General features: G+C 37.9%; 1 protein-coding gene across 1 annotated transcript in view; it reads left to right on the forward strand.

The window, feature by feature from the left end:
• Positions 1 to 16,706, forward strand: part of Abcd2 (ATP binding cassette subfamily D member 2) — a 38,823-nt gene extending 22,117 nt beyond the window's left edge. The window contains exons 7-10 of the mRNA XM_028869257.2: positions 4,570 to 4,715; positions 9,971 to 10,055; positions 13,134 to 13,259; positions 15,676 to 16,706. Coding sequence (XP_028725090.1) covers positions 4,570 to 4,715; positions 9,971 to 10,055; positions 13,134 to 13,259; positions 15,676 to 15,895 — 577 coding nt within the window. The 3' untranslated portion in view covers positions 15,896 to 16,706. The remainder of the gene's footprint in view (positions 1 to 4,569; positions 4,716 to 9,970; positions 10,056 to 13,133; positions 13,260 to 15,675) is intronic.
• Positions 16,707 to 16,967: the final 261 nt, after the last annotated feature.

Below are 16,967 nucleotides of genomic sequence, written 5' to 3' on the forward strand. Positions count from 1 at the left end.
TAATAACTAGTAACTATAAAAATATAATTATTGGGGATGGATTTAATCTCAAATACTTTTAGTATGACAGTTAATAGGTTTTTAAGTAGGTACAGATGTAAGATTTCACAGAAAAACAATTACAGTTTGTTGCTAAAATTCTTTCCCAGGAGAAGCAAATTTTCCTTCAGGTTTCTATATTTCAGATATTTCTATTAGCATCTTGAAAACTGAGTAGGAAATGAAGCATTACAAAGCTATAATTATGTTGCTTCATCAGTGAAGAATAAAATAAGTGACTTCACGAACGAATTAGGTCAAGTTTAGAGTTGAGTGACGGTACTACAATAGTGAGATCAGGAGTCTATCCCAGAACCACCTCTCTAAAGCCCGTTATCACAACCATTACTCTACACTGTATAGCATAAAGCCCTGGACACTGAACTGCAGATGGAAATGATGACGTCATCAAATCCTAGCCCTTCGTCAGGGTGCATGGCAAAGCCTTCAGAGGTACCCACAGCCTGGATGCATAGGTGTATTTTTGCCCTTGCAGTCTTGACTGAGCCGTGTGACAGGTCTGCTCTTTGAATCAATATCTGTGTTTTATGCTAAGGGTTGGAAGGAGCTCTGCACCTACTGATATGTGTTAAGTTGGAGCTGGTATCAATGTAAAGCCAGTAAACATTCCCTTTCCTAAGGTCCTGGATAGTTACTGAGTACCTTGTGACAACCGTTCAGTGGCCCTACTTCATACAGTGTAACAGTGCTCCCGTTACAATTTGTAGATGTGAATTTAAGGTAATTCCATTTGTGATTACTTAAGGTGCTGTGTGTAAGTAAATGAACACAGACTGTATTCTGCTTGAAGAAAACTGGGGTAGAATGGAAAGAAAAAGGAAAGAGGGCTGAAGGAGAAACCTTAAATGTATGGAAATGAGACTGGAAATGGTTCGACCATTTTGGAAAATGGCCTGGCAGTTGCTTAGAAAGTTCTTTGCCCCCACAGTTCCATTTACTCGTTTATATTCAGTATGCATAATGCCCCAAAGTAGGAAACAATGAAATATCCTTCAAGAGATGAATGGATGAATGTGGCATACCCCTACAATACAACATCATAATAGCATTCGGCTCTAAAAAGGAATATGGCACATTCTAAAACACACATGAACCTGAAAACATTTTGCCATTAAAGAGATGTCAATCACAAAAGAGCACATATTGTGTGAGACTGTGTATTTGGCATATCCAGAACAGGCAAATCCATGGAGACAGGAAACAGGCTGGTTACAAGGAGCAGACGGATAGCATCTGATCCTGGCTACGGGGCTTCTGGAAGTAGGAGCCAAGAAAAGTATTCTCAAGTTGGGGGTGATGGTCACCCGAGCTTGTGGATGTGTTGGAAACCATTGAATTATAGACATTAAAGGCTGATACGAAATTTGAATCACATGCCAAGTTAAACAAAAATACTTAAGTGCTTCTTTGTATTTATAAAGATCTCTCTCTCTCTCTCTCTCTCTCTCTCTCTCTCTCTCTCTCTCTCTCTCTCTGTGTGTGTGTGTGTGTGTGTGTGTGTGTGTGTGTGTGTGTAGTCGAAAACAAACATTTATATTTCAAATAATAGTTAAATATATTACAAAACAATTATGCATTATGTGTCCCTCACAGAAATACTTTGTGAATACTGTGAAAAAAAATAGGTGGACATTTGGTCTGTAAAGCATGTTTTGTATTTAAAGCTTTTCTCTTCAGTCAAACACACAGGGCTGGTGTAATTTTTTTAAATATCTTTAGATGTGTGTAAGTGTTTTGCCTGCATGTATTTCTACACACCACGTGATAACTGGTACCCATGGAAATGAGAAGAAGGTTTTGGATCCACTGGAACTTACAGACAGTTGTGAGCTGCCATGTGGGTGCTGGGAACCAAATGTGGGTCCTCTGCAAGAGCAGCCAGCACTTTTAGCTGCCACGCCACAGCACCTAGTGCTTGCTGTCTGTATAAGACAGGCCCTTTAGCTAGGATGACCTGGTGAACCCCACGAAACCACTCCAGTTGTGTATGGTGTGCGGAGTCCCTGCCTGTGTTAGTGTCCACTGCTGCCGTCACAAGTCACTGAAATACTGGTGGTTTGAATACATGAAGAGTCATTCTCTCATAGTTTGAGACTTGCAGAGTAAGACAGAATCAGCTTACACTTGGTGTGAAAGCTGAAGGGGAAGGCCGAGAAGATGATGCAGTAGGTAAAAATCCTTGCTGTTGAAACCCACTTTATTGCCTACATGATCTGCTCATTTGAAAGGATGGCCTTCCACTAGTCCAGAGGAGAGTGCAGTTAGCAAACTGTTTTTAATCATTTTAATAATGAATTGAAACTATGTAGCCAATATTACTTACGTTAATTCATTCCATTCCTATCCTTTTTCCTCCTCTCTTTTGGGATCATGTTATCTATTTGATAGTTATAAACAACATCCAGTTCCTTGCTTTTCAATTAATTTTAGTTAATTCTTTGATGTTATTCATTAAATAGTAACATTTTAACATAACTATAAAGTCAAAGCTTGTATAGAAAGGATGTGGCGCACATCTTTAACCCCAGCACTGCGAGGCAGAGGCAGGTAGATCTCTGTGAGTTCAAGGCCAGCCTGGTCTACAAAGACAAAGACAATCTTCTGGGACAGCCAGAGCTACATAGTAAGACCCTGTCTCAAAAAAAAGGAGGGGGGAAGAGAGAGAGAGAGAGAGAGAGAGAGAGAGAGAAGGAAGGAAGGAAGGAAGGAAGGAAGGAAGGAAGGAAGGAAGGAAGGAAGGAAGGAAGGAAAAGAAAAAGAAAAAGAAAAAATGTTTAGAGAGCATGTTTACTCTATCCATATCACCACCTTGGGTGACCTTTTCATGAGGTTCTGGCTTGCTTTTTCTGTTTCCTTCTGTAGGTGTAACCAAATGCGTGTATTTATATCATCCTTCATCTTCTTTTCATAAAAGGTAATATACTGTCTACCAGTGTTTCTCATCTGGGGACAGCTTTGTAACCTAGGGGTATTTGTCCCTTGTGGAGACTTGTAGACAACTTTTAAAATCATCTTTGAGGAGATGCTGCTGACATCTAGTGGATAGAGACCAGGTATGCCACTAACCTTCCCTGAACAGGATGCCATCGGCAAGGACAAGTCATCCGTCAGTCAGAGTCAGTCAGGGCTGTGGTGAGACATCCTGATCTAGGTCCACTTTCACCTTTTCCTTTTCAGTGAATGATGATCACAGAACTCACTCTGTATTACTCCATGTGTACCTGCCTGGACTCTTTAGTGCCTCATAGTAGGTACAGATAGAAGTCCTCATCATAGGTGCAGATAGTTGATTCAAGGATTCTCTCCATCTGGTCCTTTAACTTGGTTTTGGATATTCAGAGACTACAAATGGCACTGTCATGGGTAAGCTTAGGCAAGTTTTCCTTTTTGACATTTTTAGGAGCATATCCTCCGAGAAAATTCCCAGAAGTAGGTCAAAAGGCAAATGACATGTCAATTTGCCAGATTTCCTCCAAGGAGGTTGGATTTTCACCATTTTTTGGAAACATCTGTTTTTCCCATGGGCCCATCAGCTGACTGAATTATCAAGCTGTTGGATTTTTTTTTTTTTTTTTTTGCTAATCTGATAAACAAGAAAACCCAGGCATATTAATTTACATTTTATTATTAATAATATTACGTCTTTCAGTTTGTTTGTCTACATTGCTATCAGAACTCCAAGTTTTCTGTTTAATGAAAATAATTTTAGATGTACAGAAACAATCTTTATTAAATACGGCTATGCTAGTCAGGGTTTTCTAAATGAATAGAACTGACAGAATGAAGATAGATGGACAGACAGACAGATAAATATTGACTTAATTAAGAAAAAATACATAAAGGGGATTTATTAGAGTGGCTCACAGGCTGTGATCCAGCCAGTCCAACAACAGCTGTCTACCAATGGGAAGCCCAAGAATCCAGTTGTTCAGTCTCCAAGGCTGGATGGTTTAGCTGGTCTTCAGTATGTGCCGGCATCCCAAGATGTAGGCTGTAATACCAGTGGGGGAGTAGACTTGCCAACGGAAGTGATGACAAGCAGGCAAAGAGAAAAAGCTTCCTTCTCCAATGCCCTATCTATAGGCTGTCACCAGAAGGGGTGGCCCAGGTTAAATGTGGGATCAAAAGAAAAGGATTGAGAATGGGTCTCCCCACTTCCAATGATTTAATTAAGAAAACGAACTCCTCGATAGCATACCCAGACACATGGGTTTTAGTTAGCTCCAGGTTTAGTCAAGTGAACAAACAAGAATACCCATCACAATGGTGAAACAAACTATTTTTGTTACAGAAAATATCAAATGGTTTCTTACAAAAGCTTTTCTGTATGGATATCTTAGTATCTTTTTCATAAACCAGGTATTATTTTGAAGTCTTTCCAAGAAACATAATATAATCCTATAAATTGAGAGTTTAAAGTCTGGTGTGTTCCAGCCAGCAGGGTGTCGTCACTCTGGGTAAGCTAACATACCTTTGCATCAGGACTCACATGTGCTTGATGTTTTACAGGCCATACATGTCTCTTGGAAGTCTGCGTGATCAAGTCATTTATCCTGACTCAGTGGATGACATGCATGAAAAAGGATACACTGACCAAGACCTGGAAGGCATTCTGCACAGTGTCCACCTCTACCACATAGTTCAAAGAGAAGGAGGTAGAGTATGTGGTTTTTTGGTTTTTTTTTTTTTTTAAGTGTGGTTTAACTTTATTTACAGAGCAAGTTTGGTCTTGTAATGTGATGATGTGCACCAGTAATCTCAACACTTGGGTCATGGAGGCAGGAAGATCAAGAACTCAAAGTCACCCTCCCCTATGCAGCAAATGTGAGACGAGCCTGGGATACATCAAAACTTTGTCTCAAAAAGAAATCAATTAATTAAATCAATAAGATTGGGTTTTATGCTAGTTACCAAATACCCAACAGAAACAGCCCAGGGGCTGGGTTTCTCCTTCTGCTGAAGGTGTCGCTTTGTGGGGGTGTAGAGGGTGTGCTGTAGCACAGTGCTCTCCTGGGAAAGCTCCGGGCTTTCTCCTTCTCTCCCTCTTGTCCTTCCTGAGCTTTGCACACCGTATCTTCTCTGTACGCCAAGCCTCTCTGGAAGCACGCTCACTGAGACACATGGGTGTGCCACATAATGGGTGACTACAACTCTAGTCAAGGTGACAACAGCGATGACGGTCCCAGGCGTGTACGAAGTCTGTGATTTCTGAATATATGATATTATTAGACCATAGAAACGTAAGGAGAATTTCTTCTTTTTCCTTTATAGATACCCTGGCTTTGCCGGTCTTGTGACTAATATGGCACACTGCACTTTTACCAGTCACCTTCACATCCCCTTTAGTGTTTAAAGACCTTGATATTTGCATGTATTAACTATTCCTTATAGCTCCATTGTTCTAGATGTATGTAAAGTCTACGATGAACTATTTGCTTGCCAAGCTCTCTCAGCTTACATTAAATATAATTTTGGAAAGTGGATCTCACATAACGTGTTTGTCTTCAGTCCCACAATCTTTCATATATATATATATATATATATATATATATATATATATATATATGATTAAATAGCGAGTAAAACTTCTTCATTGTGGGTTTCTTTAGAATAAGACATATATGAAAGAGTGGGAATATATATACATATGAGCTTTTAATCCAACTATTTCCTAAAAGTTATTCTCTCAACTATTTGGTACGATTTAGTAGCCCAGAAAATTACTTAAAAAGCAAGCCAGAAGTCTAGGTTGAGTTGTGCATGCATAGATTTTATGCTTTTCTTTCCCAGCCTAATTACATTATTGGAGGGGGGGGAGCTGTATATGACAATACCTGAGAATATGGACTTTTATTCAGAGTGACAAATCCTAGTTAGCATAGCTCTCTGTGTCTTCAATGGTAAAATGATGATACATTTTTTTCTTTTTTTTTTCAAGGCTTCTGTGAATATTAAATGAAACTCTCTGTGCAGTATTACTGTGGTGGCAGATGCGTAACAAGTAAACATGAATAGTGAGCTAATCCCTCCAATAAGTAAATAAAGCAGGCAAGAAAGCTATGACTGTATTTCTATTTATGATGTCTGCCCTCTGAGGAAAGTAGATTTTTCCTTTAGCATCAGATGGTCAATCCCTTCCCAATTTCAAAATATTTTAACAGTATAGATTCTACATATTATGGGCAAACTAATGAAGTTTGGAATTCCATGATTAAATAGAAATTTAAAATAAACACAAAAAATTCTAGTATTCTTTAGAAGTCAGGATGTTCTAGAACTATTTTTAAGTTTCAAGCCTAGAGGTTTATACCCCTTTTCCTTGGATACATAACAAATTTTGTTTGTTCTTTTACCCATAAATAAAAGAAAGGAGTACCTGGATTTTAGTGATATAATAGCAACAGTTATGGTTTGTTGAGTATTTGCTGCCCAGAATATACCATGTTCAAACAAGTGCCTATTGTTTCTTTCAATGTTCATGGAAGTTCATTGATGATGCATTGCTATCTCCATTGTACAGATTAAATTCGAGGCGGTTACTTTACAGTAATTCCCATAACAGATGGTAGAACAGAATTCAAACACAGATTTAACTTTGAAAGACCATGTTCAACACTAGGCATGGCCTGTGTTCTGTTGTCATACAGCATACAGCACACAGTATGTCTCTTAGCTTTTTAGACATAAGAACTGTTATGTAATCTCACATAAATATATCTTTCCTAAGAAACTAGTTTTACTTAATCTCTAAACATGAGGCATCTAAGGCAGTGGTTCTCAGCCTTCCTAATGCTGAGACCCTTTGATACAGTTCCACATGTTGTGGTGACCCATCCCAACCATAACATTATTCTCATTGCTACTTCATAACTGTAATTTTGCTACTGTTATGAATTGTAATGTAAATATCTGATATGCAGGATATCTACTATGCAACCTCCAATGGGTCATGACCCACAGGTTGAGAACCACCAAGCAATGCAGGAAAATACTTCTACTTACTAGTATATAACTCCCCATTGAAATTATTTAGATTAGCTAATTCTTGGCTTAGCAAAGAATGGAGGTACATCCTACATTTCATTCCCATAAGTAGGTTTCAAAATAGAAAAGAGTAGAATGAAAACAAACAGACATAAATGCAAAGTTTATACATCTTTAGGAAGCAGGGGAATGATGTTCTTCTTAGCTGTCTTAGTCTCAGTGAATGAGCATCAGGCATCATGGCTGTTGCCAAGGATGCTGATGGAGCCCTCTGGGTTCAGTAGAACAAAGGGTACAATTTATTAAAATATGTAAAAATTAACTCTCCCTCAACTGAAAACGTTGTTTCTCAGTTCAGGGAACAAATCATTCTCACCAGAGCATCCTTTATAGCGCTGCCATCTAAATCTGTTCCTCAAGTCCTCACTTTCATTTCATAAGTGCTATCAAGTTTGGACACATAAAATTATTATTTCAACAGTTTTCCCCAGGATCAAGCTGGCATTTTGAGGGGTCTTGTAATATAATCTTATAAGGATCTATTTTTAAATAATTTCTAGGCATTTACTCAAGGAAATGAAAGAGTGATCCCTCTGAAGATGCTGACTGGTTGTTGTCAGTGGGAAATAATGTTACACTCTAGATGCTACTTTATTGATTATTGTTTACAGATTCCTTTCTACTTTTGTGTATATACTTTGTGAGGTAAGGCTAGTTGAGTACAGGTGCCCAGGGAGCCAGAAGAGAGTGTTGGATCCCTTGGAGCTGAAGTTATAGTTTGACCTTTTTTTTTTCTCAGAGCTGAGGACTGAACCCAGGGCCTTGTGCTTGCTAGGCAAGCGCTCTACCACTGAGCTAAATCCCCAACCCCTTAGCTGAAGTTATAAGTGTTTGTGAGCCACTTGCCATGGGGTGCTGGGAATCAAACTCAGGTCCTCTGAAGAACAGCGCATGCTCTGAACCACAGGACCATCTCTATGGCCTCAGTATTATGTTTTCTTCTCTCTCATTCTCCACCTCCCCTAACTCCTTCTAGATTATTCCCCGCCCTGCACTGTTTTATAAGTCACTTCTATTGTATTTCCTTTTTAAGTTTTGGAAGAGAGAACATTTTCTCATGATTAAAATTTTTAAAATAACTGAAGATATATCCTTAAAACTGTCTTTCCATCCTTGTTCTCTCTAATTATTATCTCTGTACTCTGTTTAATTTCTTATTTATAACTTCAGGCTTTCTTTTCCTGAGACAGAGTATCAGGGTGTAGCACAGGCTGGCCCCAACTGCTGACACTCCTGCCCTTGCTGCTGACCCAGGATTACAGGCAAGTTTCACTGTGCCTGCTTTAATTTTACACTTTCTAAAACTTGTAGTACACTTTACAGTAATTTATAAAAGAGGAAAACGTTTAAAAAAATAAAGATGAATTCTAATTTGTCAATTAACATACATTATTCTGTCCAAGACTCTTACCTTTTGCATGCTAAAAGATAAATCCATGCCGGGCAGTGGCAGCGCACGCCTTTAATCCCAGCACTCGGGAGGCAGAGGCAGGCGGATCTCTGTGAGTTTGAGGCCAGCCTGGTCTACAGAGAGAGCTCCAGGATAGGAACTAAAACTACACGGAGAAACCCTGCCTTGAAAAAGCAAAAAAAAAAAAGATAAATCCCATATTCTGCCTTTTGATTAGCAAAAGAATTAAATAATTGATCTGCTAATTTCTTTCTTCAGGCACCCAGAGTTAGAACAAAGACTCTACTTCTTCCTGTAACCAATAACCAACTCTACTTAGAAATTTTATTAATTATGAAAGGCAGCTGAGAGAGAATGATGGATGCATAGAGTGTGGCCCTTCTCCAAGGGGATAATTAAACCACGAACACTGAAGATGTGGAAATGTTGCCTTCAGTATTGTCAAGTTTGGGCAGTCATTTTCTTCTCTGAAAATTGGAGTCTGAAAAAAGTAGACCTTGGTTTTGTTCTTAAGTAATATTTTCTAATTAATTATGTCATAAATAAAATAGTCATACAAATAATCAAATATTTCAAATGTGTTGACTTGAAAAACAAAACTCTCATAATCCCACTCCCAGATGTGTCTGGCACGTGTGTGCACATTTTCAGAAGGGTAGCCATAATATATGCCATTCTGAAATTTGGGCTTTCATTTAAATTTTTCTGATATTATTTTCATTAAATATAAAAAATAGTTGTCATATATATCCCTTAATTTTAAAATTAGAAGCTCGCATTGTAAATGAATGTCAAACAATCAGTAATTAAGAAGTTTTAACAGATAGGCTGCACCAACTGTGAAAACATTAAATAAACCTAAATATAAACCCTAGCTCTAATCTGGTAGATAACTCTAAACTCAGAAATGTCTATTGCTCCATGAATTCTGCATGTCCCACTTGTAAAATGCAAATAAAACCAGCTATCTTGTAAGCTGCAGAAGAGTGAAAAGACTTGCATAAAATACCAGGAATGTGGGAACTGTTTAAAGTAGCTCCTCCCACACTGTTTTAGGCCTTGGTGAACGTCCTATGCAAATTGTTTGTCCTATGCAAATTGTTAAATCTCTTCTCCCACTACCCTCAAAAATCAGCATATGTACATCAACCCTTTGAACAGACTGAGAAACAAATGGATGTTACTGAGTGCCAGTATTTACAACTCTTTCAAGATGTCTATCAATGGAAATAATTATTACTCTTTAAAGAATATCATATTTAAAATAAAATACTCATGCATATGGCTCTGGAATCTATCCATATGATCTCCAAAACACAAAGCTCTTCCTGTTTTCAATCAGAACAGGCCAGGAATCGCTTGTCCAAACTAGAAGTAGTAACAAATGAACAAAGTATCCATAAACTATATGTATGTATGCATTTTGTTTATTTGTTTATGTTTGTTTGTTTTCAGGATGGGATGCTGTTATGGACTGGAAAGATGTCCTATCAGGAGGGGAAAAGCAGAGAATGGGTATGGCACGGATGTTTTATCATAAGTAAGTGTGCTGTGTTCAGGGAACTATGATCCATTACTGACAAAGTATTCAGCAGAATTGAGTAGTCCCATCTTAAGTTAAATAATATCTGACTGGGAGATTGGAGAGATGGCTCAGTGGCTAAAGGTGCCTTCCACCAATGAAAGCCTGACTTGGATCTCCTAGACCAATGGTTCTCAACCTTCCTAATGCTATGACCCTTTCATACAGTTCCTCATGTTGTGGGACCCCCCCCCCACCATAAAATTATTTTTTTCCACTTCATAATTGTAATTTTGCTATTGTTATGGATTGTAACACAAATATCTGATATGAAAGATATTTGATATGCTACCCCCAAAGGGGTCATAGCCCACAGGTTGAGAACCACTGCCTTAGACCCACATGGTAGAATGAGAAGCCCAACACCTACTGCACATTGTCCTCTGTCTTCCACACATCACATGATACACACGCTCACACACATACAAGTAAATAACTGTAAGTAAATAAATCTAATAAAACAAAGGTAGAGGAACTGAATGACATTTTTAAAAATTATATCTTACTAAAGATGTGTAAAATTTATACTTTTAGGTTTGCTTACTTTTTCTGGTATTAGACTCTCCAAATAGTTTAGTTTTAGTTTTAGTAAGATGATAGCACATATTATTTATCATTAGAAGAATATATCATAATTATATGTTTATTTAGAAAACACAGATGAATAGAAAGAATTAGAAATTTCCTATCTCATTAGCTGTCAAAAACATTGTTAACATTTTGAATAAATTTCTTCCTGGTCTTAGTACACACAAGTTGATGATAATCTTAATTGTCTTCATGTGTTTCATAATTTCCAATTTATATCCCTCCTTTAGTTTCATATGCTATCATATGCCTCTCTTTGCTATTATATAATAGTTAGCCTGAGTTCATTATCATTGTTATAATATGTATGTACTAAGTATATGTTGTAAGTATATAATTCAATAATTTTTATAAATGTAGGTACATTATATAACCAACATCTCAACTAAGATAGAGAATGCTTTTATTAGCCTGGAAATGACTTTTAATCCCCTTTTATATTTCATATATACATATGTCCATATCTGTTCTGGTTTATCTGCTTTATAATCTCACCTAAATGAAATCATACACTATGCAGTTTTATGTATAGCTGTGATTTTTAGTGAGAAAAAAATAGTTGTCTTAATATATGTATTACTTAATTTTACATTGTTAGTATGAGAATAGAGAGTACTTTTTTTAAAAAAAAGAACTGAATTTTACCACCTCTGGACTTTTCATGTTGTGTTTTGAAATGCTGCTCTCTCCAGTGAGATTCAAGGGCAAACTGCAGCTTGACATTTATGACCAGCTGTTAGTCCATCTCTGTGAATTGGCTTGGGTTTCATCCATAAATACTCAGTAATATGATCAGCAACACAGCCTGTGAAGGGTGATGCGGTAGATTACAAATGTGACCAGTTTTCCATTTCTCTGTGTTAATAAGATAACCCGACATTTCAAGTACCTCTAATTTGGAATAATTGGTATTTGTGATTGTGAAATGTAGTAGGTATAATGTAATAATGAGTGACGATCAGGTCAAATCTGTGAGATGAAGGGAGACAAGCACATGGTTAAAAGGCAGCACTTTTGCAAAATTATCAGATAAATTAGAAAATTAAATACAGTGAAGGAAAAGTGTGATGTTGAGGATTTGTTTCTTCCCATCCTCACAGGGTCAACAATAAGGTTATGACAAGGAGATTACAATACATACTGAGCTTTGATAGGAAAGATCTGAGTCGGCGACAACAGAGAACTCTGGCCAGAAATTATACTAAGCATTACAATAGAATATACTTTATGAGAGTCTTATAATTTTAATATTTAAAGAATGACCAGGAAAATCCTGTCTTAAGGGGGATAGCTTTGTTCCTTCACATATCCTACACTATTAGTGATACAGCAAGGGGGCAAAAAAGAAACAAAAATCTAAGAGATGATGTCATTTAACACTGTGAGTATTAGTTCTGTAAGTGCTCAGTCCCAGCTGTGTGGTTTGGTATATTTAAACACACACACACACACACACACACACACACACACACACACACACACACACACACACAGTCTAACCCTGCCAAGAAAACAAGTGTATGATTCATCTTACATTCCTTAGACTAGAAGTTGCTATAACAACAGAATATAAAATATACTTTTTCTATTTCAAAATAGCATATCTTCTCTAGTTCAAAGCACTCTAAAAATCAAGACAAAGTACAATAAATAGAGTGTCCAGAAGAGCGTCATACAAAAAAAAAATGTTACCTAAATTTTTCTCTTATATACTTTTCTTCACTTTTTCTACTAGATAAAAATCACAATAGTTGACACAGAGACAAACAATATTTGATATATAATAAACAACTTCACTGTTGTCATGGGGAAGGGGTAGTTATTACTAAATGGTTTCACAATCTTATAGGGCGTTAGAAACGCCTTTTGCTCCTCTGTCTATCAGCCTTCACCACCATCTCCAGAACAGGTAGCAGGGTCCTATTAATCGGCAAACACGCATTAGAAAACAACTTACAATACTAAGTGATTATTTATGTAAAATGAGAAGTTTCTACTGAGTTGATGTTAGAGGCCATGAATTCGATAGAGAACAGGATGGGTTATATGGGAGGACTTGAAAGGAAAAAAGGAAGGGAGAAATGATGTAATTATAATCTCAAAAAATTAAAAATTAAAAATAGATATATAAAAGTAATTTCATGGTTAAAAAAAAAAAAACTGTCCGGGAAAAATGTCAAAACTAATTTTCCAGACTAAAATGAAAACATCAAATGAGAGTGTTCACGCTGACTTTAGTCTCATTAACTAAGCTAGGCTGGGTTGCTGACCAAGCAGAAAAATAAAATAATAAAAAAAAAAACAGCTGCTTTTTGCTTTGTCACTTACCACCATGACCAATGATGTCACATTCTCCTGATCACCTCTGAGGTTGTCAGGATACAACTGCTGCCCAAAGAACAACACAGGTCCAGAGCAAACTCACTCACCTATTTGTTTTTCTTTCAGACCAAAGTATGCATTGCTGGATGAATGTACCAGTGCTGTGAGCATTGATGTTGAAGGAAAGATATTTCAGGCTGCTGTAGGGGCTGGGATTTCCTTACTGTCCATAACGCACAGACCTTCTCTGTGGTAGGTGCCTCTAGGATCCTACTCTGGGATGGATGTTCTGTCTGTTTTTCTTAAAGGATAACTTTGTTGGTTCATTCAGAAATCCCATAAAATTGCAAAATAGGAAACAACAATATATCAGCCAGCAAAAGACCTATAAGGTTTACAAAAATACCACAGAAAGCATTATTAGACAAACCCCCTCCAGGAATATCACTGGGTTTGGTCTGTGTTGGCCATCTACTGCTGGACATGGGGCCTGCCCTAAAGTGGGGTTTGTAGCCCCTGTGAGACTCCATTGGAGAAAAGTTTTTTTTTTTTTTCTTTGTGAGTGGTTGTCTACTGGAAATAGCTTCTGGGATAGAGATGGGGGCTTGTGTCCACTTCTCTCAGCATGGGAACCGCATCTGGCTTAGGCCTCCTTAGCAGGCCCTGCACATGCTGGCAGTCTCTAAGTCCTGTTGTATCTACAAGGTCTCAACTCCTCAGAGTTCTCTCTCCTCTCTGACTTTTAAAATCTTTCAGTCTCCTTTTCTACAGGGTTCCCTGAGACCTGGGGGGGGTGGGGTGGGATTTGATGGAGACATCTCATATAGGATTGAGTGTTCCAAGGTCTCTTCCTCTCCACACATTGTCCAGCTGTGAGTCTCTGTCTTTGTTCCCAGCTACTGCAGGAGGAAGCTTCTGTGGTGATGGTGAGCGAGTCATTGATCTATGAATATAGCAGAATGTCATTAGAAGCGATTTTATTGTTAGTTTCTATAACAGATCTGTAGTATTTGGTTTTCCCCTAGATCATGATCTATCTAGTCTTAGGTTCATGGCCATCTGTTGGGAAGGCTTCCATATAATGGAGAGGGCCTTAAATCCAATCAGATAGTGTTTGGTTACTCCCACAACATTCATGCCATTATTGCTCAGGCATAACATGCAGGCAGGTCACCATTGTAGATCACAGGATTTACAGCTGGATTGGTATTAATTTCTCCTCTGCAAGTGTGCAGAATACCTTCCAGTACCATGAACACTAGTTAGTATAAGTTAAGGATCCAGGTGGAGACCAGCCTGACTTCTCTGTGCATATCTAAGTGTTGTCTTCAGCAAAAGGGTCTTACCATCAGTCTGTGGACAGCAACCAAACAACATGGCCTAAATGGATGTGGGTTTCCATGGGGCCTCTTTGGCCAACAATTCAATTGGATGTATTCCGTTCCTGGGACTGGAGGTTTCATTTGGTGTCAAGTGATGTTGTGTTGGGGCTTTGTCTCTCCCATTACCTGGTGTTTCTGTTTACATGGCTTTCACATGGATGTATATATTTTAAGAAATTTCTACTGTAATAACTTTCCATACTCCTCAAAGTGCCCTAGTTTTACCTATTCCTCCCATATTCCCAACTTCATCCCTTCCTTCCCTTCCCCCGTTTAATCCTCTCATTCAGCCCATCCATCCATCCATCCATCACTATCTATTCTATTTCCCCTTCCTTGGGAGTTCCTTCCCTCCTTACGAATCCCTTACCCCATACCTAACCTCTGCGGTTATAAGGATTGTAGCTTGTTTATTGAAAGCAAAACAGCTAACATCCACATGTAAGATAGAAGCTGATTGAAAAGGCTGGCTAGTTATAATAAATAATAATTTGGTGAAATAACTATAAGATGAAAAACTGAAGGAAGACAGAAAAACTGAAGACTCGTGAGCCAGTTATGCGAAGTCACCAGGTACAGGTGACTCACCATGGGAACATCTCTGCCAGCCGCACTCACTTCACCCACCCGACAAGTCCTCTGCTGGGGGGGTTGCCTTCTCTTAGGAGATGGATTCCCTCCCATCCTTCAATACAAATCTCTCTACCTGTCTGCAGTTCCTATGTAGCTGAGCCATGGAAGAAGAAGGAGTCTGTGTGGCAACAACAGAATGTCTTTTAAAGATTCCTGGGGGGCAGGCATGTAAAAATGATTCTAAATCATTATTACCGAGAAAGCTGTGTTTACATGGAATCCATCCCAGAGGATAGTATTACATACAAAGACATTGCTTTTGTGTTTCCTTTGTTTTCTTTAGTTTTTCTCTATATGATCATTTAAATTGTATGGTCTTCCCTCAGTTTTTGTCCTTACTTCCATTCTAAGAAGGTTGTTATTGATTCAGAAGACATACTGGGTTATGGGGGTAAATTAATACAATAATAGTCTCCTTTTATAAATTATATGTACTTGAATTATGAAATAAATTCAGTAACATCGAGAAGAATTTCTTAGAAACTAAAGACTTTGGACTTTAAAAATTACAGTGTTTTTTGAGGCAACATTAAAATTCAAATGTAGAATATCCACCTCTACTAAAACTTGTCTTTGAACATGAGTTAGAAAATTCTATAGCTAAAATGGCTTTTCAAAACTATGGCTACTAACACTTCATTTTAATTGTGCAGGAAGTACCACACTCATTTATTACAATTTGATGGCGAAGGAGGTTGGCGCTTTGAGCAGCTGGACACCGCTATCCGTTTAACATTAAGTGAAGAGAAGCAGAAGTTAGAGTCTCAGTTAGCTGGAATTCCCAAAATGCAGCAGAGACTCAATGAACTATGTAAAATTTTGGGAGAAGACTCGGTGCTGAAAACAGATCAAAAGGAAAAGGACTCACCCTGATTTGCCTGGACACATTTTAAGTTTCACTTTTAGGTAAAGCCTCAGAGACTCTCTCTTCACTGCATGCCATCTGTTAAGCTGAGTGCAGAGAAAGCAAGCCAGCAAAAAGTATTTTGTATGATTTTAGCGTCAAGGAAGTATAAGGTAACTTTTTGAAAGAAAAAAGGCAAATGCATTAGTCAAGGTTAGTCATGACTTCCATTAATGCCCAATGAAAGGCCAGCTCACCTATAAAACAGGACTGTCTACGGGGATGCCTGCAGTCTGAGATTCTTCTTGTGGGAGAAAGCCCAAAAACCAAAACAGTGAAGGCAGCACCTGGGTTGATGTCAGGTGCTCAGAATTACAACTTGGAGTGCTGTTTCCGCCTACTTACCATGCACAGTTGGTGCAGCACCTGAAATCCATAATCAGCATTACTAGTGGCCAGCTAAACCTGTGACAAAACAACAGACAGTTTAAAAAAAATTCAATATGAAAAAATGTATTTTAATGACAGTGGTTGAAAACAAGCATGGTTAGACAAGTATAAAGTACTGTGTGTAAAATGTTCAGACTTTGAGCATCTTAACACAAAAAAATTAACTTTAATTAGAATTGTGCGTATTTATTAAAAACCCTTTTATTTTTTAAAAAGAGAATTGTCCACAGAAAAGAGGAGGATCCAGACAATGCTTGTACTGGCTGCGGCTTGAATCTATAGTGCTATCCACTTCAGTTTTCATGCAGAAATCCTGCTTGTTTTGTGCCCAAAGAAACATTTTAAAAACTTGATTACTGTCCTAAATACAGATCCTGGAGTTCATAGTTATTCCCACATTCATTTCATTTTACTCTGCCTTTGAAGCAATCTTTTGAGGCATATCGTTTTTTTGCTCATTTGTTTCTGAGAAAACAGACACTCAGATTTATTTTAATCGTGTGACTAATTTTGCAAGACAATGTAGTGGTCAAGGGAGATTCTCCTGACTCTGATTAAGTGCTGTTAGCCTTATTGCCCCTTCAATTTAACTGGACTGTAATGTTAATAAAAAAAATGAGATAGAGCAGGTAGCTGGCCGGAAATGAAATT

Source organism: Peromyscus leucopus, chromosome 20, assembly GCF_004664715.2.
Source record: "Peromyscus leucopus breed LL Stock chromosome 20, UCI_PerLeu_2.1, whole genome shotgun sequence".
In the NCBI taxonomy this organism is placed as follows: Eukaryota; Metazoa; Chordata; class Mammalia; order Rodentia; family Cricetidae; genus Peromyscus; species Peromyscus leucopus.